Consider the following 25,910-nt stretch of genomic DNA (forward strand, 5'->3'; position numbering starts at 1 on the left):
CTTCACCTTTAGCCTCTTCAAAAAAATAGCATTGACAAGCATATGATCTAATTCACTGGAAGAGCCATCGCCAAACAGTTTGTGAAAAACAAGGTTAAACCCGAGGGCATCAAGTTTTTTTTTTATGTTGCAGTATGGATGATATGTCAAACAATTTCAAGCTCCACCAAAGCAAGGGCACTGGGGCAAGTGCTGATCTTCGGATTAGGACCTTGGTGGATCTGTGATGATGCGCCCAGTGAAGCACCTTCTCCATGGTCCCAGTACTAGGTGCTACATGGACAAGTACTTTTCATCCGTACCTCTTTTCCATCATTTAAAGCTTGTTGGCATTTTGGCAACTGGGACAATCCAATTCAACTGGCTACTTGGCTGTACGAGTGACAGGGAGCTCAGGAAAGAATCAGCAGAGCCAGTGACTAGAATCACGGAGGACAAAGATGTCATCATTGTTCATTGTCATGACAACACTCCTGTCAGTGTGGTCTGCACAATTGTTGGCACCGGAAACACCAGGAAAGTGAAACGATGGAGCGAGTCACTCAAGCAGCACAGTGAAATTGATTACCCAGATGTGATCGCTGCATACAACAATTTCATGGGTGGCGTGGGTAAGCTTGATTTTTTCACATCGTTCCATCGTCTGTACACCAGAACAAGAAAGTGGCCAGTCAGGGTTATTTCCCACATCATCAGATTTGCAATTTGCAACTATTGGGTCCAATACATTCACGATGCGAGAGCTTAGAAGTTACCGAAAAAGGAAGTGAAGGACGTTTTAGCCTTTCAGTCCAACATCACCCACAACATGATTGGAAGCAATTGGAATGAGCCCACCAGGCGAGGACGACCGAGCAACAATGCTTTGACCACCACAAGGCAGGCACACAATCCAAAGCCTATGCCTACAAACTAGACCAGGTATCAGATGGGAACAATCACTGGCCAGCGCACGTTGATTCCAAGTTTTCACAAAGGTGCTTCGGCCGCAATTCAACATCTCAAACTGTTGCCAAAAGTGCAACATCGTTTTCTGCCTGACTGTAACAAAGGATTGCTTCTAAAAGTTCCACGCGAAGAAGTAATGAACTAAACTTTCATGGCAACAAAACATTCAAATGACAAGTTAAGTGCAGCCAAAGCGTGATGCAAATGTTTTTTTTTTTGTTCGTTGGAGAGGTGGCTGCAGAAGTGTAGGTGTCAAGGCATGGTGTGCACAATTGTGCCCATTAGCAAAACTTTCTGGATGCTTAATAAAGTTCGTTTTGAAGATAATTCTTATTTTCAGGGAAGTTTTTCTTAATCTGCACCTCAAAGAAATAAATTTAGTTGCTAATTGGCACTCATTCTATTTTATTTTTTTTCCCTGTGCGTTTTCACCGAGCGCCGCATCCTCCAATAGCCACTGTGATCGATGGGTGTGCTCACCGCCGTTGGGTGGTGCATCGACACCTGTAGCAGAGACCGGCGGTGCCCCCTGAAAGTGGGGAAACATCATGCTGCTCGGATGCGGCGGTGCGCCGAGGAGGCCCCCGACAGGTGTAAAGCCTCCCATGCCCCCCTGTGGCTGGCCCATCATGCCCATGGGCATGCCTGGCTGCTGCTGCTGTGGTGGCTGCTGCAGGTTCATGCCAGCGGGTGTCATGCCTGGCACTGTGGGCTGTTGCAACTGGGAACCATCCGCACCTGCACGGGTTGCACACATAAAGCCACCTAAAGAGGAACACAGCAGACTTCCGTTAATTACTCCAGTTTGTTCAATCCCAACTGAAGGTCCTGACCAGTGCTCACAGACTTCTATACGCCTAGTCTCATTACTTCGTCCTGAAATTAGCTCTCACTGGAAGAGTTGAACTTGATGCACCTGAGCCCAATAGTGACCCTAATGGCTACGGTGTCTGCCTTGCTGGCAAAAGACACATTTTCTTCACAAAAAGAACTTATGTTCAGCCTTCTTTCGGCAAAGTGTCGACATTGTGTTTGCTGCAACAGTGGCATGCCACAGGTTCAACTACCTGTTGCAGCAGCTATATTCCAATGGAAACTAACACAAGCACACCCCGGTACTTAGATACTATAGGTAAACAAGGTAGAACAGCCTTCTACTTCGTTTCTCATAGGCCCACTGTTGCTTTGAGGCAATGAAACTATCCTATCAACCAAATAATCAACTATAAATATTGAAGAAGTCAATACCGTATACACTCGCATAATGATCGCACCCCTGAATTTTGTTGTCAAAATTTGATTTTTTTTCTTCTGTGTAATGATAGCACCCTGAACTTGTCGCAGCGATATGATGTGTGCCAAGTCTAGCTAATGATGATCGCGCTTACCATCTGTCGAATGCTACGCGAACGACTCTTCAAGACATACCAAGAGGTCTGCATGCACCCAACATTCTTAAGCAGATGCCCCATTTCATTCCTTTCATCACTTTCCGCACTTCCATAAAAAAAAAAAAACAGCTACAACCAAACTTGGCTTTATTATGGGTAGGCTTTATAATGGTTGTGATCAACAACAACAAAAAAGGTGCCTTTAGATTCTTCTCGTCTGCACTCGTGGGCACGCAACGAATTGCGAGCGGCAACGATAGCAGCCACATTTACACTGATGCGTTAGAAGTGTACCCTATTCATACGCCAACACTTGTAACGCAGCTAATATATTCACCTACCCTTAGCAGAAATGTGCCGTATTAGGATAACAGTGAAGACAAATGCCGCAGTTTCCGCAGCATGCCCGCCATATGTCTCTATGTCACTGGCAGCTAAGCGCGCCCATCTCTGTTTCTGTCTCCTCAAAGTGGACATGGCTACGTTAGTGTCACAAACTTGCCTATATTAACGATGTTATTCATTATTGATACGGAAGAAACTGTTTCAATGCACGTAATGCACTCATGAGAAGAAAAATAATCGCATTCGGCACATTCGGCTTGCTCCGCTGGCCGCCATTTTTTTTTTTGTGTGTCCCGCACTGTTACAGCGGCAGCCGCCTGCTTGTCATCCCGCAGCAAATGCGGCGTAAAAAAGAAAATGTTCCTTTTCATGGGAAATTTAACTCGCGTAATGATCACACCCCTGAACTTGCATCAATTATTTTTTACAAAGAAGTGCGATCATTATGCGAGTAAATGCGGTAGATTCTTCTTGTAAAGTCATGTACTATTATCCAGTTATCCAATTATCCAGTTATCCAACTAGCTCAGCTTTCTGTCGTTCTATCTAGTTAAACCTGGATGTAACAAACTCGGCAAAATTGGCAATTTGCTTTCTCATACTGAAATTTCTTTGTTGAAATTTGACCTTTTATGTGAATAATTACAGTCGCTGATGGACTTTTCTTACAGGGGGGGCCTTCTACTCCAGCGGAAGCTGTCTATGGTGTAAACAAGTGCAACCATGCCGTCTATATCTTGAAAGCGATCTGCAATGGGTACGAGTCTAGGTGCACTGATGGCTGATAGCTTCGTGTGCACTTTGTTCTTACTGCTTAGTTTGTGTTGAAGCGAGAGGCAGCACAAAGATCAATTCACTTGCTGCTGCTGCGGCTCTTACTCACGCCAGCGTTTCGAACGCAGAGTGTCCGTGGTCATAGAGTGAGATGTGTTCGTGTTTACCTGTGCGTGCGCATGACCCCATGCTTATTAATTTAGTTAGTAAGGAAATGTTTAAATGCTTATACAGCCAGTAAAACTACTATCCTTACTTCGTATACCTTTTTAATAATTTGCTATGGCAATCAATTCTTCGCTTCTCGGGCAAAACTGCAAGTCTGTCTCGGTATTCCTTCGCAGTGGCAGTGAAATTTCGTTATACTGAAGACGTGCATAAACACACTTTGTTATAGTATTGAGGTTCTCAACACACGGTGTTTTATATATAAGAAAGTATAAGAAGTTAAATAATTTATTAATTGAGAATTTTGTTATATTGAAATTCCCTTACATCGAGCTTTAACTGTACTTGTACCGTGTATGCCTCAGCGTGAACCAAATAGAATGAAGCTGATGCCTGATGCATTCACAAAGAAGCAACTTGATGTGGCGCAAGAAACAAGGAAAAATATTTAAGGATCTTTAAAGGTAAGCACATGGCTAATAGTTGTGAAACTTTACCTAAAATGTCTAACAACACCAACTACTTGTGACACATGGACACATCCCGACACAGCTTGGTCTTGATCATCCCCAAGCTCACTCCCCCCCAACCCCACCCTCTTGGGGCTGTCCTTATATGAACACGCACACACCCTATGTTGGCAGCGACAACATGCCACTTTCATTGTGCAAGCTCAAGTCATAGGCCAGCCACAATGGAAGCAGCATTACATTATGAAACATCGTTCCAGCGCACAATTGAACAAGGACAAGAAGAGAAAGACAACACGAACGCCGGACTTCAACTGAATTTTATTCATGGAAAACAGGGCTTTATGTACACAGGGGGAGGGGGGGGGGCCTGCTAGTGCGCGGGACCACCCAAAAATATTTCCTTGGTCCAGGCAGCAGTCATCAGAAGTGTCAAACCAAAAGAAGAAAGTAATAAAAGCAAAAAGTGAAAAAAAAAGGTGAAAAAACCTTTTCCTCTCTTTTCCTCCCCCCTTTTTTACATCACTCAGTACAATCTTGCTCATCTCACGCCCTACCTAGCTGATTCGACACACCCGTTTGCCCTGAGATAATCAAGTTCTTTTTTGCAATTTTGAGTGCAACAGAAGAAGCACTGACACAGTAATTGTTTTCGGACCAAGGAACTATTTTTGAGTGGTCCTGCGCACTAGCAGCAACCCCCCCCCCCCCGCCCCCCCTCCCCCTGTGTACATAAAGCTCTATTTTCCATGGATAAAATTCAGGTGAAGTCCGGCGTTCGTGTTGTCTTTCTCTTCTCGTCCGTGTTCAAATGTGTGCTGGAACGTTGTTTCATAATGCTAATCACAACCAACTAGCCCAGCTGTCCACACTTAGCAGCATTACATGATGAACTGTCACAGTCATTACTAGGCATGGGCAACCTTTCCATTCATTAGCTGCAGAGTTATTCAAGAAATGTGAAAGAATTAAATGCTATAGACTGCACGGAAGGTGACATGTCACAGCTCACAGCAATATACAGCTGTGTGGGAATGAGAATGATGGACATTGAAAGGAAACTTTAGCCCAATGCCAACTCAGGTTTGTCTGTCCCGGATGACTTTTTCCTCAACTGCGAAGCTTTCTGAGAAAGCAGCATCGGTTTCCCTTGTAGCTTCATGCTACATTTGAGTGAATGACCATTTTCCCTTTCGAAATCTTTTTTCTGTTGTGTGCCCTTGGGGTCAAGAGTTTCAGGTAAGCACGTGAGGATATATTTTGGTTATTTCAAAATGTGTGGAATTAATTAGTCAAATAACAAAAATTTTTTACTTTTCTATTATTTTTGTCCAAAAAAATCGGTAGGGAAAGGGTTAAAACCACTAGTGATGTAAATGGGTTCAGCTTCACTTTTTTCTAATTAAAATGGTTCGGGCTGACAACCAATTTTCATGGTACCCAATTCGCAGTGCAATGGTAAGCTTGACGGGTAGAGTGTCTAATCATAAAATGGCAAGGTGAAAAACAGTAAAGCTGTGGAACATTCTTTATCAGGATTTTTTGATCTGCAGTGAGAATGTAGTCTTCACTAGAAGCATGCTGAAAACAGTGACAGGTGAACACAACAGCGATTATACGGAGGGAAGGCAGACAACAAGTGCGGCCGTAGCTGTGAGAAAGTAGTATTCTGTTTATCAAGCCGATGTTGCTGCAATTCATGTTTTCCAAAGTGTTAAATTATTTCTACAAGAACAGCTCTGTGTTTTTGTAATTTCCTGTCCAATTGCTTTGGTCACTGACCAATCAAGCGTGTTCCCCTCCTTCCCCCCGGCCAAGCCAAGTTAGGTTCTCGAAAGCGAAAACGCTTTTCGGGTTATCTACCAAGCTGACATTTCCGAATTCCCTGAGCTTTCCAGGTTTTCCCTGAGTGCCTATGCGAAATTCCCTGACACCATGTCGCCTAATGCTGTCACTCTCTAGTAAGGATGTTAAAAAATAAAAAACGACTTAATCCTGTTTGAATAGTAAGGAGTAGTGCTTTATTCAAAAAGAGAACAGAAGGGAAGTGTTAGCAAAATGCACTGCAAATAAGATATCTTCGAAAAAATGGTAAGACCCATTGCCAATCGAGTCAAACATTTTCAAATATGAACAAAAAGCATATGTATACAAAAGCAAATAGTTTCGAATATGAGCTATCTATATGATAGCAAGTGCACTGGTATAAGGCCTGAACATTATCACATATGGGATTCTCTCTCAGCAGCTGGAAAGTCAACCTCAACTGTCTTGACATACACTCAGCCCACGCACAATGCCTCAGTGTTGCATTTCACTGCTTTAAAGAGTTTATTTTGGTTTGGATAAGGGACACCTGCATCTCGGCGTCAGCCAGCACTTTGTTTTTTGAGCTCAAGCTTCTTCAAGAAGCGGTGGCACACTTCCTTTTGGATTGATTCCTCGATGTGTCGATCCTTCCTGTTCGTGTCTTTCTGCTGTGCGTTCGCCCCTTAGGCCATATGAAGCATCGTCTTGGTCAGTTGTACAGTCAACGTCCGGTTTTTCGGACTCCCTAGGGGCCGCGAAAACGTCTGAAAAAATGAATGCTTGTCTTTTACTGCCCTTAAGGGCTCAAATCGCCACAGGCTCGTCCTGCTGTCACTTACTTAGACAAGGCCTGCCAGTACACTTACTAGGCATATTGGTGCTCGTGCTGTGACAGGAGACGGCGGGTGCACGCTTGTATAACTATGGAATACATACTGTGTCCCGTGACAATTGCCCCTTCCTACTGTTGGGCTTCACCGCAATACTTCGCGATGCTTCACCGCGTAACATTGCTGTATTGAGGCGAAGCGGACTTTTGAAAACCGGCATCATGCAACATGTTATGCTTTTCGATTTTCGAAGCCATTGGCGAATTCTTTCAATGAAAAACACGGCACTGAATGGCAAGAAACTTAAGATAATAGTTCTGCTGAAAACCGCAAGGTGGATAGAAGTAATTAATAAAGGGAAAATCAGACATCCACTCGCCTGTACAAATTGCTAAAAAGGAAAGAAAAGGAAGGGGCACAATGCCTGCCTACAATGAGTAGGCAGGTGTTGTGCACCTTCCGGTGGCAGTTGCCTGCCTGCTCCTCGCTTTCCCTTTCCTGTGAAGTGTATATGTGTTCAAAACAAATAATAATAATAATTCCTACAAACAGGTGGATGTCTGATTTTCCCATTATTAATTACTTCTCTCCACCTTGCGGGTTTCCGCAGAACTATTATCTCAAACTCTTGCCTTTGCTTCGAGTTGTCGACAAATTCAACTTCGCCCTGCCATCTGCTAGCTGCCTGGTTAGCTCAGATGGTAGAGCAGCTGACCTAGACAGGCGGTGGTCCCGAGTTCGAGTCCCGGACCAGGAAGAATTTTTCTTCAACTGTGTAGCTTTTCTTTCGACGAACCCGTATGGGTTCCTTTGTAGCAATCGCTACGAACGGGTGGATGTCTGATGTTCCTTTTATTAATGGCAAGAAGCTTAATAGTGAATGTTGAAGGAGCTTGGCCTAGCGCTGCTGCGGTGGTGGCTGCGGCTGCCAGCAGATCTGCGTGCGAGAGCGCCGGTTCGAAATGGCAAGACAATCAAAATGGCAGCAGTGGTGGTTTTGATTAATGCCATTTTAGACCTTCTTATGCATCGACTCTAGGGGTACATGGTGGTGCCTCGAAGCCGTCCGAATTATCAGGCATGTACCAAAAATCGGGTGTCCAGAAAATCGGTCGTTCACTGGCACCTACTCCAGTCAGCAACATGGCCTCAAAAACGATATGTTACAATTCCCCTCTGTTACTCGAGTCAACGTTACCGCGACTTTCGTTCCCTTTCAATAAAGTTATAGCTGATTCTCCCTTATATAGGCACGAATTCCCGAGTTTTCCCCGAGTATTTCGAGATTAGGCAAACTCCCTGAGAATTCCCAGTTGGTAGACACCCTGCTTTTACAAGTGAAACACAATTCAGTGTGTTGCTGCAGCCATGCATGTGCTAATATTGCACTGCTGGCACCCATTTATGGCACAACTATAGTCGATGGCGTTTTGTATATCACAAGGATACCACACAACTCTGGGTACTTGCAAACTCACATGTATAGCAGCAAGTGCGCTGCCATGCATTGTGGGACGCATGGGACACTCGTTAGTGTGGAGCTTTTTAGTATGCATAGAACAAAGCGCAAGTGTCTAATAATACAGTTGCACCCGTTTAGAACGAGCTCGATAGTTCCATAGTTCCACGAAAAGTGGTCATTATACCAGTAGTTCGATACCATATTTACTCGCATAACGATCGCACTTTTTTGTCACAAAAATTGACGCAAATTCAGGGGTGCGATCATTATGCGGATTAAATTTCCTGCGAAAAGAAAAAGAAAATTTTTTGTCCCACCTTTGCTGCGGGATGCAGGTGCGGGACACCAAAACAAAAATGTCGGCCGGCGGAGCAAGCCGAACACGCCGCTCGCGATTTGTTTTTTCTTCTCGTGAGTATATTACGTGCATTGAAACAGTTTCTTCCATATCGGTGATAAATAATATTGTTAATATCGGCAAGTTTGCGGCAATAACGTAGTGGTGTCCACTTTGAGGGGACAGAAACAGATGGGTGCGCTTAGCTGCCAGTGACATAGAAACGCATGGCCGGCGTGCTGCGGAAACTGCAGCATCTGTCTTCACTACTATCCTAATACGGCATGTTTCTGCTAAGTGTGGGCGAATATCTTAGCTGTGTTACAAGCATCGGCATATGAATAGGGTACACTTTTTAACGTATCAGTGTAAACGTGGCTACTATCATTGCCGCTCGCAATTTGTTGCGTGCCCACGAGTGCAAATGAAAAGAATCGAAAGGCGCCTTTCTTGTTTTTGTTGACCACCATTATAAAGCATACCCATAATAAAGGCAAGTTTGGTTGTACCTTTTTTTGTCATGGAAGTGCGGAAAGTGATGAAAGTAATGAAATGAGGCATCTAGCTACTTAAGAATGTTTGTTGCTTGCAGACCACTTAGCTTGTCTTGAAGAGTCGTTCGCGTAGCATTCGAAAGATGGTAAGCGCAATAATTATTAGCTAGGCTTGGCACACGACATATCGCTGCGGCAAGTTCGGGGTGCGATCATTACACGGGAAATAAAAAAAATCGAATTTTGACAACAAAATTCAGGGGCGCGACCACTACGCGAGTGTGATCATTATGCGAGTAAATATGGTATATGTGGACTTGCCCATGAAAATGCTGACAAATTAGCCGCACCAACGTTGGCATCAGCAGTAACGATTCAGCAACACTCAGGTCCGAAAACGTATTCTCAGTGCCATTCTTGTTCCTGGAGTGTTCCCACACCTAGCTGCAAATTTCCATTAGAAATGTCCAGTGCTGTTGACACTCTTTTTGACACATTTTGCCTTTCTCACCAGTTTAGAATTGTGCAACTTGCAGCATATTTTTCCCAAGTTACTTCAATCACATCAAACACTTCTCAACCAATTTTTGGCCCACTCCCTTTTATTCAATGAATGATTTTTGTTAGTTGGCACCATATGAAGCCAACAGCCAAGGAAAGCCATGGGGGGAATTATTTGTTGTGTTTAAATTGAAGTTAACAATATGATAGGCTAAAGTGAAATGAAATTGCATGAAAAAACAATTTGCTGCTGGTGGGGGCCAAACCCACAACCTTCACATTATATGTGCTTTGCACTACGAATTGTGCTACGGCTGCAATGATTCTTATATAACATTCTTGAGTACAGTAAAACCTCGTTCATACATTTGGGAAAGAAACGCAAGAAAAACATACTAACCAGGAAAACGTACGATCCGAAGTAAATAAAAAATTTGACGAGCTCCACTATTGTTGACATCTAAGTAATGCGAAGCATCGCGCGGATCGTTGTGGCACAAGAAGCCGACATGCGTTGAGCTGATGGTGCTCCGGCAGCCCGAAATGTGTTTTGTTGTTTTCTTATTGCGCGATGTTTCAAGAGGGCGATGGCAAACCGAAACAAAATTGAGCTGGTGGGCGATGCAAGATCCCGCTAACCGAATGTGGTGCCTACATCACTCCGCCTGCAGCAGGGAACGGCGGCGCGTTTGGATTATTGATAACTAAGAGCGTGCAGTACGCTAACAATGGCACTACACACAATGTGCTGTAAAAAAGGTAGGTTAAGACGCTTATCGCAATAGGTTTGGCGGCGATAGCTGTGAATGCGGCATGCAACAAATTGGGTGGAGATTTGCTGGTACCCGAATAAACTGTGCGTGCCGTGGTTTTCGCATGAGACGGGCGGGGGGGAACGAGTATTGTGGTGCAGTTGCCACGGCAGGCAGTTATATATACTGTTCTCGACCGCACATGCCTCACATATTTTCTTGTTTACATGGGATGTAGCGGATGGAAAACGTATCATACGATTGCAGTTTGGCGACGTACTGGACATTGGTGCCAAAAAATTTTGTTTTCTGGCAATGTATGAATTGGTAAAAAATGAGCGTAACTCTATTGCGTAAATTTTTGTGGTCTAGATTGGGAACGTTGGCACCAGGAAAACGTGTGTAACGGGAACGTATCAACGAGGTTCTACTGTATTTACGTACTGTATGTATTCGAATCTAGGCTAATAGCTCTTTTGAAACTTTAGGGTTGGCTTAGATTCGAGGATTTTAAGAAATTCACCAGTTCGTAATTAAAAATTATAAATATGGTGCATAGCTAGTCCCATCTAGAAAAGTCAGTATCGCAGCCGCTATTAGCCTTGCCAGTAGCCAACTGAAGCACACGAGCCGCACGAGCAACATCACTATTTTGATCTGTGTCGTATCAGCGTGTGGCGTTGCCCATAGCATGGCGTTCCCGTAATGGCACCAAACAGGCAATGCCACAAAAGTGCCGTTTTCAAATGAAAAGTTATGCTAGCCAGAGAGGCATCGTCAACGTTCAAGCTGGGCAGCACTACGGGATGAGAAAAAATGTCCGTCGTTGGAGGGGTAACGGCGAACGCTTTTTGCGTGTGCTGCAACGAGGAGATGACAGCAATAAGGAAGTGGCGTTCCTGTAATGGCACCAAACAGGCGATGCCACTATAGCGCTGTTTCCAAATGACAAGTTGTGCTAGCCGCAGAGGCATCGTCAACGTTCAAGCCGGGCAGAACTACGGCATCGATGAGAAAAAATGTCCGTCGTTGGAGGGGTAACGGCGGATGCTTTTTTCGTGTGCTGCAACGAGGAGATGACAGCGATAAGGAAGTGACGTTCCCGTAATGGCACCAAACAGGCGATGCCACTATAGCGCCATTTTCAAATGAAAAGTTGTGCTAGCTGCAGAGGCATCGTCAACGTTCAAGCCGGGCAGAACCACGGCATTGACGAGAAAAAATGTCCGTCGTTGGAGAGGTAACGGCAGACGCTTTTTGCGTGTGCTGCAACGAGGAGATGACAGCGATAAGGAAGTGCCGTTCCCATAATGGCACCAAACAGGCAATGCCACTATAGCGCCATTTTCACATGAAAAGTTGTGCTAGCCGCAAAGGCATCATCAACGTTCAAGCCGGGCAGAACTACGGCATTGATGAGAAAAAATGTCTGTCGTTGGAGGGGTAACGGCGAACGCTTTTTGCGTGTGCTGCAACGAGGAGATGACAGCAATAAGGAAGTGGCGTTTCTGTAATGGCACCAAACAGGCGATGCGATGCTACTATAGCGCCATTTTCAAATGAAAAATGCTAGCCGCAGAGGCATCGTCAACGTTCAAGCCGGGCAGAACTTCGGCATCGATGAGAAAAAATGTCCGTCGTTGGAGGGGTAACCGGACGCTTTTTGCGTGTGCCGCAACGAGGAGATGACAGCGATAAGGAAGATAAGCACATGATAACGGAGAGCAGCTATTCACCGAGATCACACCGTGTTTTGATGCATGCGAGCCATGCCGTACTGTCTGCGCATGCATGGGTGCAAGCATGCGTGTGGTCTGGCTGGCGGCAACGATGACGTAGAGTGAGCTCAGCATGCTCATATTAAGGGGGGACGCGGGTTTTCATAAATGCTGTTTTCATTGTGTGAACGCTGTCCTCACTTTTTTGTTCAACCTACATTCGAGGTAAGCTTTCTATTTTTGGTGGTTTTGGACATTTGGGGGTCGGCTTAGAATTGTGGCCAGCCTAGATTCGAGTAAATACGGTATGCATACAACACCTAACCAGGGGTATGTTAGACAGCATCACTTAGGGCCATGCATACTCTTGTGGTTGAGGGCCCATGAGATGAGTAAATAAAGGAGCAAACTGCACGCACCACCCTCTTGCTGCTGCTGGGCGAGGCTCGGAGAGGGCACCCCTGCCCCATCCGTGGGTGGAGGTGCCAGCAGCAGGGGCTGTTTGTTCTCCATCCACTGCTGCTGGAAGTGCTTCGGAATGGGCTTGGAAAACGGGGTGCGCTTGTGTCGGCCACCCCCACCACCACCCGAGTGGCTCTCGTGCACCTCTTCGCCAAAGTCCAGGCCCGGAATGGAGCCACCCAGTTCCCGGCCACCACCGCCACCAAAGTCCTTCCGGCCACCGCCTCCAGCACTGGGCATGGCTTGAGTCTGCACATCTGCAAGCATGTGGCACATACCATATCCATAAGTTCAAGACATTGCAATTAATAGCCATAAATTTTTCAAAAAGAGCTTTAGAATCGATTCGCTATGCTAAATTTCAAGCTACCAGCAACAGCACTTAGTTATTTTTTATTGGGTTGCTTAGCGTTTTTTTTCTTCCCTCCCTACACACACACACACACACACACACACACACACACACACACACACACACACACACACACACACACACACACACACACACACCCACACACACGCGCACGCACGCACACACACACACGCACACACATATATATAAAAAACCATTTTAGTAATCTTTTCCCCCGAGCACCATTTTCTGCTGCTTCTTTTAGTCTCTCTTTCAGAAAGACGATAGCTCACTAGTCTCCAGTGGAGTAGATTATCCGCCCCTCCCTCGCCCCCCTTCGCTGTCCAGGCCCCTTCCAAGAAAAAACACACTGTCGGCTGACACATGGCAGTACCGCACATTCTCTCACCGAAGCTGAATAGCAACCCTTTATTTTCAATTGTACACCCTCGCCGCTAACACACCCTCGGTTGTTGCCTCGCCCACCTGCCTGACCCCCTCTCCCCTTTACATAAGGCGTGCCTATATATTGTGGGGATGCACGACTCTCACGTGTCCCCGGATATGTTGTTTTTCCGCATAGCTCCAGTCTCCTGTAATCCGGCTTCGCCTTGTGGCCTGATGCCTGCGGCAGTCGGTCTGGTTGAAGTACAGTACGAGAGATGGCGCGAGCATTGGTTGTTAACGCTGACTAATGCCGGGGTTACTTGGGCGCGGAAAGGAGAAGGCTTTCTCTTCGGCTCGAGGTCAGCAAGCAGCGTGGACATTCTGCGCGTGCGCTGATCCATGCTTCTGTGAGACCGTCTCACGAGACTTCGTTTGAACGTGCCACCGTTCATGTGACCGCGTACATGCGAACGACCAGGCATTGGTGTCCAGCATGGGGCAAACATATTCGCTCGCTATCCGGTCGCAGTGAGTCGGACTTCTGCAATTTGTCGCGTGCCTATCCGCATGTTTTGTGGATAGGAACTCGGCTAGCAGGCATTGATCTATGAAAGGTGCAACAAATGCCTTTGTGATTGTTTGCACGACTGTGTTGTCGTTCCTTTGTCCCAAGAGCATGGGTGAGAATCCCACAGTATACTGTGCCGAAGAAAGCATATGTTGCCTTGAAGAAGACAAGTCCTCTTGTCAAAACATTGGCTCCTGCTTTTACCTTTTCTTGTTTTGCTCAGCATATATAGGTAGCCATTTAACATTGTGTTTGTCTACATGGGGAAACACATATCCTGCGCACCTTAAGCCTTTAGAACACCTTCAACACATAGCAATGAAACTTATGACATTTAGACCACTGCACTGCCATTACCTGCTTATTTACCAACATCTTTGTATTCTACCCTTTCGGTACTTATTTCAATATAACATATCACTTTTTGTGTTTTGCTTCACTCATCTTGACATACCTAAGGATGTAATTTCTTTGATTTTAAGAAATTACTTTGAACAATTACATTGTATTGTTATAAATTCTTGATAAAGAATCTTGATAATTTGTATTTATGGCTCTGTTAGCTTATAGTTATGAAATAACTTTTTCTATGAGCACAGTTCATTACTTTATTGCTTTATCTTTTTATTTTTTATTTATATAACAATCTGTTGAGTATAATTGTGTTTTGGATGCATCCTACTGTTGTTTATACCAGTACCTTGTATGCATCACGAAACTGGAGGTCCCCCAGACAGTTTGAGACCTCCTAATGTACTGCTGAAGATGTATGCTTGTTTCCACCTCTGCTACAAGTAAACTTCAACTTAACACCGTACGAGCAAAGTGGTGTGTTTTTGCAACCAGTGGTCATAGTGCACTGCTTGCGCATGTGGCTAAAAGACAGTGCATTGCATACAGACAAGCATAAAGATGTACAAATAGTATGTGATTTTTCGAAACCTTACACGCACTAGTTGTAGCTTTGACATATAAAGTGGTTGTTCATTAGAAAATGTTGCAAGTCAAATATAACTGCACTGCAGAACATGCGGAGTGACACTGTTTATGACTGCACTACTTGCAGAGCTTCCGCAGCTCTGCCTGTTATGTACGAAACGGGTGCCTTTGGCCCTTAGACATTCCAGTGGCAGACCAACAGAAATGTGTGCTGCACCAAGAGTAGCAACAATAAGACAAAGCTTATGATGACATGAGGTTTTGCAAAGAGCAGAAAGGATGCAACAAAAAGAACAGTACAACAGACAGGCACCATAATGGGTGATATCAACTGGGGAAAACAATAAGAACAACAACATTAGCCTTAAATTAAATTGTGGGGTTTCATGTTCCTGCACAGTGGTTAACAAAAGATGCTGCAGTGGAGAGTTCTGGAATGATTTTGACCAGCTGGGGTAAGGGGGGACCCACTGGTCTTAAAGACGAAAAAAATTTCAATAAAATCGACTTTTTCAAAATGGTATTCAGGTAGCTAGCTGTAGGCAGACTGATTTTATTCCTGTTGCCTACAAACTGTCTCACAATGCAAATATTTCAATATTTTTGTTGTATCCAATTAAAGAAGCACTTTGTTTATTGCTTTTTGCATTTTCTCAAAGCACTAAATTTGGGCTTCTTGCAGTCTTTTGGCAGCAAGGTCTCAGTGATCAGGGCACCCAGAATCACAATTTTTCTTACAACATGTAGCTAAATTCAATATGCACACACTGGTAGGAGCACAGTATCAAATTTAGGTTACGATTTGTTTTTTCTAGGCTGTACATTAAATAATGAACTAACCAAATTTTGAACACAGCACTTCAAAGTGGTGTATAAACGTTAACATTTGTCATACCAAAATGTATTCCTACCATTGTGAACCTAATTCTTCCTAGTGTTTACCTATGTGCCTAAAGCAATATTTTGTTGTGTATTCTTTGCTACATTGTTATAGGAAACAATAGTAAGTTATTTTAATTAACTTTGAAACTAATTGGCTTATTATACAAATGAATTGAAATCAGTATAAATAGCCAAACGATACTGCCCAGTTTCATAAAATTTGGTAAAGGAGGCTTTAAAGAAGGTTTCAATACCCACTTTGATTTTGCCACACTATTGACAACAAATTTTTGTGATGCCTGTCTTTCTTTTTCTTTTTGTGCAATGGAAAGCTTACTGGTCAGAGTGGCCAATTCTACTGTGGTAACACGCAAGAAACATGCAGGAAACATTGATAGGCAAGTGCTATGGTGGGAACCTGATGAAAACTGTGGCCCTAGCTCTAAGAAAGTAACACTTTGTTTATCAAGCTGATGCTCATGCCATTCATGATTTTCTGTCAAACTGCTTTGTTCACCTAAAGCTGCTCCAAGGCACTGGAGCCGCTGGTTCATCGCTGAAGGCGTGGGAAAGGCCACAAACAAGGAAAAGTGCCTTTTTTGTCTCTGTCCTCATTTTTTGTGCTGCTTTAGTTCAGCTCACGCAGGCTTGACCAATGAAGGAACCTGATATGTTGTCTGCCTCATTACTGAAACAAGTGGCCATATATGTCCGTTACGTATTCAAAAGAAAGACGTCAGATTAGAACAGTTATTTTTTTTAAATTTTATTTTCATTTTGCACACAACCAATTTGTCTTTTACTTCATCACTAGATGTTTTCCACTCTCAAGATGCACATAGGGTACACTCCTGGACAACTTTCTGTGGCAATGAAGGGAAGGCTATGGAGGCATGGCGTGCACAAGCAAAGCACTTCTGAAAACAGTGCCACATTTTCTTGCACATGAGCTTGAGTTACGCAAGACAAAACATATACACCTTCCTTATTTAAAACAGCAAAATAAGACAAAACAAACCACCAAGTGTCGAAAACTTATTTTCCTCATATTTATACTTTTTGTGCGCAAACAAACAGGGACGAAGAATAGGGCAACACAAGGACGAGCGCTTTCTAACAACTGGTTTTATTTTTGAAGAACTACTTACTTAAATACCCACAGAACTGCGCGATCTAGTGAACAGAGCACGCCTACAGCACATACGATACCCACTGATCTGCGCGATCAAGTCAAAAGAGCAACGTCAATATTACATATGACACTTGTGATAAAAAGACGTGGACAAAAGCCACCCGGTCATACTAAAAACAGCAAAGTGCATAAAAACAACTACTCACAATAAAATGCGTTAAAGATGTGATGATAGAAGCGAATTTTCTTTATCTAACAATGAAACAGAAGGATGGCTGACGCATTTTTATTTTTGTTTTTCAATCCAGTATGCTTCCACGATTTCCCTAGCGGTTTGATTCCTATGCCTGTACAAAATGTCTGTGCTAGTAACACAAGGGGAGCAACCATGTTCTTGGCAATGCATTGCCAAATGCGTACTAGGGCGACCTTTCAGGCTAGACAAGTGCTCCCTTAACCTAGTGTTAATGCATCTCCAAGTCTGCCCTACGTACACATGACCACACGTCATAGGAATCTGGTAAACAACGTTCTTCGCGCAAGCAACAAATTGGTTCTTGCGCGGATGTTTAATAGTGCATTCTTTCTGTACATCATCCTTACTTTCGAACTTCTTTTTAACCTTGGAACACACACTACCTATTTTGTTTTTTGCCGAAAATACCACTTTTACTTCGTAACTACCAGCCACCTTCTTAAGTCAGTGTGAAAAACCGTGCACATACGGAATCACTGAAACATTGGAATCTCCATCCTTTTGCCTTTGATTCTTTGTGCGTTGTCCTTTATCCTTGTTAAGTTCTTTCATTATTCTAGCACACGTCGCCAGCGTCACAGCGAGCGGGTACCCAGCCTTTCTCAACCTGTCAACTTGCTCAAAAATGCAATCCTTACAGTGTGGTGACATGACTTCAACAACGCTGACCGGAAACACGAAATGACTATTCCATTCTTCACAAGCTTGGAATGGTTTGAAGCATAGTTCATTAGCGGTTTTCCAGCTCGGGGTGAGAAAGACCAACGCACATGTTCCAGTAGGAATGTTAACTTGACATCAAGAAACTGTAGCTTATTATCTACCGGTACTTCCAAAGTAAATGTTAAGCCCTTTCCCAGAGAATTGAAGGCTTCTACAACCCTATTTCTGAAAGCACCCTTGTCTACAGGGCAACCTAAAATCAAGTAGTCATCGACATATCTGTATACCTTACTTACTACACCTTCTAAATCTTTGGCCAACTCTCTGTCTATGCTTCCCCAAAAAATATGCTACTTAGGATGGGAGCTACCTTTGACCTGATACAGTTTCTTGATGTCAAGTTAACATTCCTACCGGAACATGTGTGTTGGTCTTTCTCACCCTGAGCTGGAAAACCGCTAATGAACTATGCCTCAAACCATTCCAGGCTTGTGAAGAATGGAATAGTCATTTCGTGTTTCCGGTCAGCGTTGTTGAAGTCATGTCACCACACTGTAAGGATTGCATTTTTTGAGCAAGTTGACAGGTTGAGAAAGGCTGGGTACCCGCTCGCTGTGATGCTGGCGACGTGTGCTAGACTAATGAAAGAACTTAACAAGGATAAAGGACAACGCACAAAGAATCAAAGGCAGAAGGATGGAGATTCCAATGTTTCAGTGATTCCGTATGTGCACGGCCTTTCACACAGACTTAAGAAGGTGGCTGGTAGTTATGAAGTAAAAGTGGTATTTTTGGCAAAAAAACAAGATAGGTAGTGTGTGTTCCAAGGTTAAAAAGAAGTTCGAAAGTAAGGATGATGTACAGAAGGAATGCATGTTAAACATCCGCGCAAGAACCAATTTGTTGCTTGCGCGAAGCACGTTGTTTACCAGATTCCTATGACGTGTGGTCACGTGTACGTAGGGCAGACTGGGAGATGCATTAACACTAGGTTAAGGGAGCACTTGTCTAGCCTGAAAGGTCGCCCTAGTACGCATTTGGCAATGCATTGCCAAGAACATGGTTGCTCCCCTTGTGTTACTAGCACAGACATTTTGTACAGGCATAGGAATCAAACCGCTAGGGAAATCGTGGAAGCATACTGGATTGAAAAACAAAAATAAAAATGCGTCAGCCATCCTTCTGTTTCATTGTTAGATAAAGAAAATTCGCTTCTATCATCACATCTTTAACGCATTTTATTGTGAGTAGTTGTTTTTATGCACTTTGCTGTTTTTAGTATGACCGGGTGGCTTTTGTCCACGTCTTTTTATCACAAGTGTCATATGTAATATTGACGTTGCTCTTTTGACTTGATCGCGCAGATCAGTGGGTATCGTATGTGCTGTAGGCGTGCTCTGTTCACTAGATCGCGCAGTTCTGTGGGTATTTAAGTAAGTAGTTCTTCAAAAATAAAACCAGTTGTTAGAAAGCGCTCGTCCTTGTGTTGCCCTATTCTTCGTCCCTGTTTGTTTGCACACAAAAAGTATAAATATGAATATGTTCCAACTAGGCCGACTCGCAGTTATGCTTATTTTCCTGTTTCTTTCTTTCATGTTTGGGCAAATTCGAAACTGCTGCATGGGGAAGCTATGCAGAGATTCAGTATCTGTTCCAAGAAACCAAAAGCCAACCAAGAGCACTGCCATACGGTGCTGGACTACCTGGTGCAGTAACGCCTGTGCAAAAGGTCTGCCCCTGTAGCTTTCCCTTCACTGCTACAGAAGTTGTTCGCGAGTCTAGTCTGCACCTGTGCACATCAGTCGTCTCCGCTACGGGTGTAACTCAGCGCTGCAATCGCTCAGTTATCATGGGAATGATGGTGGTAGTGCATAGATTTGTGTGATCTTCGTGCTTGTGGCTTCAGATGTTTTTCGGCATCACTAACTGCACTTCACCTACCTTTATCATAAAAATTTCAAAGCAGTCCTACATTTCTAAACACAAAAGGCAACGATTTTGCACACATGCAGAATTACTTCAAATTGCTGCATTTGTAATGCAATATCTCATTGGAACTGAACAATGTGAAAAGTTACAAAGCCACTTGAAGCCAAAAGGACTAAGTTTAGGCAAATCTGTGTGCTGACCATCCTTCCCACGATGGCTGAGCAGCCGTGCTCGCAGCTCCCACAGACACTCGCACCAGAGTTGCCTTTAGTAGTGTGGTTGTAGGGAGCTCTATGAACCGGACACTGTCAGCACCAAAGGGAGGTGTCCAATTGCAGGATTCGTACAGCACTTATGACTTAATATTCAAGGACAATTCAAGGATTTTAAGGATGCCGAAAGGCAAAATTAAAGGAGAGGGAAACAAACCTTATTTGTACACATATACCAAAAAATCACAAAATATCCTTTTCCTTAGGTGCAATTTGTTGATGCTAAGCAGCTGCCGATTTCAGCATACTCTTCAAGCTCTTCAGGTCTCTATTCTGTTCCAACTTTCTCACATTGGTGATGTCAGTAACTTTCTTGCATGGTTGTTAGCAATGTCCTACTTAGCAAAATTAAGATACTTGATGTGTTAAAGCCAAGTGGCTGAAACTTACTTTCCGCCAAGCATTTTTAGAGCTTAGGGCTCGAAAACAGAACCCGGTGGTTGCGATGTAAATCAATTAGCAAAACAACAAGATGGTGGCAGAGCTTGTTTTCTTGATCTGACTTTGTCTAGCTCTACAATGGCAACAGTGATATAAATTTAAGCCAGCCTGTCGTTGGTGGCTGTAGACAAGTCACATTGCAATCGTCTAGCGACCCCCTCAAAAGAAGATATTGTCACGGGACTGTGAGCAACATGATAAAGACGATGTTGGCTACTGGGGGAACAAAAAAGACAGTTGTAATGATTGTCTTTCCGCTATCTTGGCAGTGCTGCAACTCGCTGTAGATAGTTTGTAAATATATTTTCATTAATATCTTTTCCCATGGCATTTTGGTGGAGGTGCAGAGTAAGGAAACTCTGTGCGACAAAAGGGCGCTGGGGGACGAGTAACCACATAGTCACCATCCAGTACACTGGGGCAGCGCACAACGACAATACAGGTCACTGCTTGGGGCGGCAGACGAACAAACTCGGCCCATGAGCACCGACTCTGGACTGGGTTGGAAACATCTGGTGAAGCGGACTGTTTCCCAATAGACAGTGTCTATGGCATAGCCCCTATGCTGAGTTTATTACTTCGAATGTTCAAAACTCACTCCCAAAGCTAGTTTTCAAAGAAGTCAAGGAGAGCATTTATTTTCAAGGTAGATTTAAGGGCCCTTAAATCTTACAATTGTACAGAACCATTGTGACAACTTCCTGTGGCATTATTTTCAACCAAAACACTAGTCGGGGTGCAAGTTGTCACAAAAGGCGGCACCATTCCAGTGCACACACTCACCGCTCAGAGCTCGCACAGCCTCCAGGGTGCTCTGCTCCAGTCCCATGCCAGGTATGTTAGGCGTGGCCGATGCTGGTGTAGTCGTCGGCTCATCTGGAAAATCGGGCAAGGCTCTCCAGTCACCTACTAAATTTTTCATGGTACATTCATTGTGATCACTGGCTTAATGTATGGTCACTGCAGGACGAAGGCCTTTATTTTATTTATTTATTTATTTATTTATTGTGCAAAGCGGATGAAAACAGGGTGTGGGCTAACTTTAGGTGTACAATGAAGGAAAGTTAAAAAAAAAATACATTGCAGCCAAAGGTTGTAAAGGTTTGTTTATAATGCCCTTCTTCAGCCTTCCTCAAAACTTTCAAGAAAACAGTCACTATCCCTGTTGCACAAAATGTTGATGATGTCGTGACGCGCATAGTCGGACGTTCGCCTATCTACTTTCTGCCAGGGGCACCATTACAGCAAAGATGACTGTCCTTCACAGTCAGCACTATTCCTTGTCTCCGCCAGTAGTTAACTGACCCAATTTTTGCCGTGGTCACCATTGGTGGCAGTGGCAGTGGCACCCGCATAGGGCAGTGGGATCATGAGAAGTGGGCTATCTTTTGGTGTTTTGGAAAAAATAGCGTATCATGCCAAAAACAGGGATGGGTTTACTTTTGGTTTCAGGCATCTCTTGGGATACTATGATGATTAAGTGCTTTACGTGCCCACATCACGACATGATTACGAGGCACACCATAGTGCAAGCATCATGCTGAAGCATTACTTTTCGGCACCCGTTGTTTTGACAAGTATGCCGTGTGCGTCTCTTTCCTTGACTGTTCTGGTCATTGGCGGGTCAAAGTTTATTAATGCCTGATCAGTGCTTCCATTGTGTGAGCAGATAAATTCTCTGTCCCACAGCAAGCATATATTTTTTTTTCATTTATTTCATTTATTATACCCCCCAGGGCCAAGGGCATTAAAGAGGGGGAGTGGTAAATACAAAAAGAAGACAAAGACCGTTGGTTACATGAGTGTTTAAATGGCACCTGTGTATACAATATTAGCTAAGGCTTCACGGAACTGTTCATAATTAATAAGGCTTACAACTTCAGTGGGAAGATGGTTCCAGTCACGCGAGGTTCGCGGCAGGAATGATTGTAAAAAATTCTTGTGTTGCATGACAAAATACCAACTTTGTACTGATGATCAATGCAACGGGATACATAAATTGGATGGGGGATGAGGTGATCTCGTAGAGTATGGTGATGGTACAACTTGTGGAAGAGGGCAATACGAGACACTTTTCTGCGAGATGCCAGCAATGGGAGGCAAAGATTAGATTTCATGTTAGTGATAGTCGCTGTGCGGTTGTAGTTAGCAAGAATAAAACGTACAGAGTTATTTTGAACCATCTCGAGGTCAGTGATTAGGTTTTCATGAGCAGGGTCCCATACCGGAGTTGCGTATTCGAGTTTGAGTCATATTAATGTTTTATATAACAAAAGTTTCAAATTAGTAGGTACGTTGAAAAAGTTGCGACGTAGGTAGCCAAGCATGCGATTAGCGTTTTTGATTATGTTTTCAGTATGAAGAGACCAGTTTAGGTTAGAAGTGATGTAAACACCAAGATATTTATATGAAGAAACTGATTCCAACTACATGTTGTTAATGTAGTATGACGGTATTGTAGATGTTTTCCTAGAAACACACATGACTTCGCATTTGTTAATATTGAGCTCCATTAACCATTCATTGCACTAGTTCCCTATCGTGGTAAGGTCTGACTGAAGCAATTCAATATCGTTAGCATTGGTAACTTCTCTGAAGATGACACAATCATCAGTGAATAGATGGATATGGAAGTTGATAAGCGAGGGAAGATCATTAATGTAAATTAGGAACAGTAGGGGTCCAAGGACGGAACCCTGTGGAACACCTGAACGGACCTCTATAAAACCGGAGTTAATGCCGTTGGCATAAACAAATTGCGAGCGGTTGAGAAGAAAACATTCAATCCATTTCAAAAGGTTACCGTCTATGTTAAGTTGTTTTAGTTTATGAAGTAATAGTTTGTGACACACCTTGTCGAATGCTTTTGAAAAATCTAAGAATATACAATCAGCTAGTGATGATTTGTCAAGAATATGGTGTAGTGCATGTGTAAATGATATTAATTGGGTTTCACAGGAGTAAGATTTCCGAAAGTGCTGTGCTGACGTAAAAAATGAGTTCAATTCAAGGAAATTAACCAGGTTAGTAACAATAATATGTTCGAGTATTTTACAGAATGTACTGGTGAGAGAGATGGGACGATAGTTATTAGGGGATGCTTTGCTGCCGGATTTATACACTGGAATCACTTTGCCTATTTTCCACTCATTAGTTAGCGTACAATGGTCAAGGGATTGCTGGAAAAGTTTGGATAGTATAATGGAAGAATAATATAAAGTGTTTTTTAAGAATTTCGAGTTAATACAGTTGTATCCGGGAGCAGAATGAATGCTTAGTCCATCAATAAGCTTAACGACACCAGATGGAGCAACAATTATGGAGGGCATGGTAACATAGTTACGGTGCTGTGTACTTGGTATATGTGTGCTGGATGTGGCTGTGAAATTTTCTTTGTGAAATTGTGAAAATTGGAACACCGGAAGAGTCTGTTAAAGGGAAGCTAAAAGGTTTTCCAGAAAAAATGAGTGAACATCTGTACATAATGGTTTTCAACCCTCCGAATTCGAATATCGTATCGAAATTGAGCGAAAGAAAGAGCAAATATATTTTATTTCGACGAAAAGTGCAGCAGCAGACATGCCCAGCTCGCGCGTCTCGTTTTCGCCTGTGATTGGTCGGGCGCCTCGTGACGTCAACTCTAGTAACCGACCGCTGCGGCTACACATGAAGCGCGGTGCCAGGTAGTTTGGTGCTGTTTTTCTGAGACGGTAATGGAAAATTTTGAGAGACTGCGTTTTTCTGAGGAGTTCGGCGTTACTCCCTACATGTACGAGCCGATTGCGAAGAGCCGGCCTCTCGAAGAAGCAAACGATGCTGGTGCGAGCAGTGCTTTTGACGCGAATGAAAGCGAAGTCTTGGGATCTCCTTGTGTTGGAAATGCTCTTTGGTGAGTATGTTTTTTGCAAAGCGATCTAGTGATCTTGCCGATCTTTCGCCGATCTAGTGAGCTCGTTTGCCTGCATGCCTCCTCGTGGAACGTAAGCGGGGATGCGATCGTCGGCATTTGTGCGCTGTCCAAAGCTGTCGGCAATCTACAAAGATGGTTTAAACGTGTGAAAAGCTTCCCGGTTCATGCAGTACGTGTAGTGACCTTCATCTGTTGACTACCACGTTGACTACCACTCACGTTGATTACCACTCACGTTGACTACCACGCATGTTGACTACCACTCTACATACACGTAGACGCACCAACAAAGGAATGCAGGGTCGATCGAAGCAGATTACGATGGCACGCACGCAGAAACAAGCGCGGTCAGGCACGGTCGCGGACGCTGTGAAGGAACGAAACACTAGAGTTGACGCCACAACACCGCGGTTTCCGGCCTCCGCTCGCATCGTCAGCGTGAGCAGCAGCACGCGGCATTCGACGGGGGGCGGAGCAACAGCGCAATTTCAAGCGACTATTACGTCGCTCCTAATTGAAAAAAAAAAACCCAAATTTTACCTACATGGTTTATAAGGTTCCCGCATCCGTATATGAGCGTCTTATTGAATTCGACAGACTCTTCAGCTTCCCTTTAAGGCAAGGCTGTTGTCAGTCGAAGGAATAATTGCACGCCAAAATTTTTCAACATTAGAGGTAAGCATTGAAGGGAGAACCTGTGATTCGAAGTGCTTTTTGGCGTCTTTGAGGGCTTGCACATATGTGTTTGACGCCGCAGTATGCGATGCCCAGCGTTCAATTGTGGGTGAAAGCTTTGCAATGCGGTAGAGACGCTTTTTTTTTATTTGATAAACGCTTAATGTAATTATTGTACCAGGGAGAGTTTGTGTGAGTTGTAATGGTGCGTTGAGGAATGTACTGTTCAATTAGATGGTTGAATATAGCTGTGAACATGTTCCAATTAGTTTGTACACTACGGTGTTCAAAGCCATTAAGGAAAACACCAATAAACGAAGATAGTGCATTATTTATGGCCTGATAATTTGCTCTGTAGTAGTCTCGTACTATTTTTTTTCTTCTTTTTAGTTTTCGGACGGTCTAGTTTAATATCGAACTGTAGAAGTAAGTGGTCGCTAATTCCTGGCAGGTACATTACAGGCGATACTATATCGGGTTGATTAGTGAAGACTAAATCTAGTGTATTCGCTGTGGTAGCTGTTATTCTAGTAGCCTGAACGCAGATCTGCACGAGTGAGAATACTGAACACACACCTAAAAAGTCACGAGCTTGAGGTGAGAGTTGGGATATTAAAGGGAGGTCGGTATTCCATGTGATGTTTGGTAAATTATTATCGCCAAGTAGGAACAGCGATGATGAAGGAAAGCGTGTTGCAACGGTGTTAACAGCGTCATAAAGTTCGTTCGACTAAAGCTTGGTGACGACGAAGGTGGACGGTAGCATACCCCTATTACAACTTTTTGATGATTAAGTGTTATTGCTGACCATACTAATTCTAGTTCAGTTGCACGTGTATACATGATGGTGGTATATCATTGGAAATTGCGAGAAGCACACCGCCGCCTCTCTGCGTGCTACGATCACAGCGATAGAATGAGAAGTGGTGAGCATTGACGAAGATATCAGCATTGCAGACATGCGCAGTGAGCCATGTTTCGGTTAGTGCGATTATTTTAGCAGAACATGTATCGATTGATGATGTGAGTGAGTCGTACTTGTT

General features: G+C 43.8%; 1 protein-coding gene across 2 annotated transcripts in view; it reads right to left on the reverse strand.

Moving 5' to 3' along the window:
* The window catches only part of LOC139053001 (pre-mRNA 3' end processing protein WDR33-like), a 219,859-nt gene that overhangs the window by 36,878 nt on the left and 157,071 nt on the right, over nt 1–25,910 (reverse strand). For both annotated transcript variants that reach the window (XM_070530135.1, XM_070530134.1), the window contains 3 exons: nt 21,066–21,158; nt 12,419–12,718; nt 1,429–1,686 (listed from right to left, as the gene is read on the reverse strand). In XM_070530135.1, coding sequence (XP_070386236.1) covers nt 1,429–1,686; nt 12,419–12,718; nt 21,066–21,158 — 651 coding nt within the window. The remainder of the gene's footprint in view (nt 1–1,428; nt 1,687–12,418; nt 12,719–21,065; nt 21,159–25,910) is intronic.

The sequence above is a fragment of the Dermacentor albipictus genome, unplaced genomic scaffold, assembly GCF_038994185.2.
Source record: "Dermacentor albipictus isolate Rhodes 1998 colony unplaced genomic scaffold, USDA_Dalb.pri_finalv2 scaffold_51, whole genome shotgun sequence".
NCBI lineage: Eukaryota > Metazoa > Arthropoda > Arachnida > Ixodida > Ixodidae > Dermacentor > Dermacentor albipictus.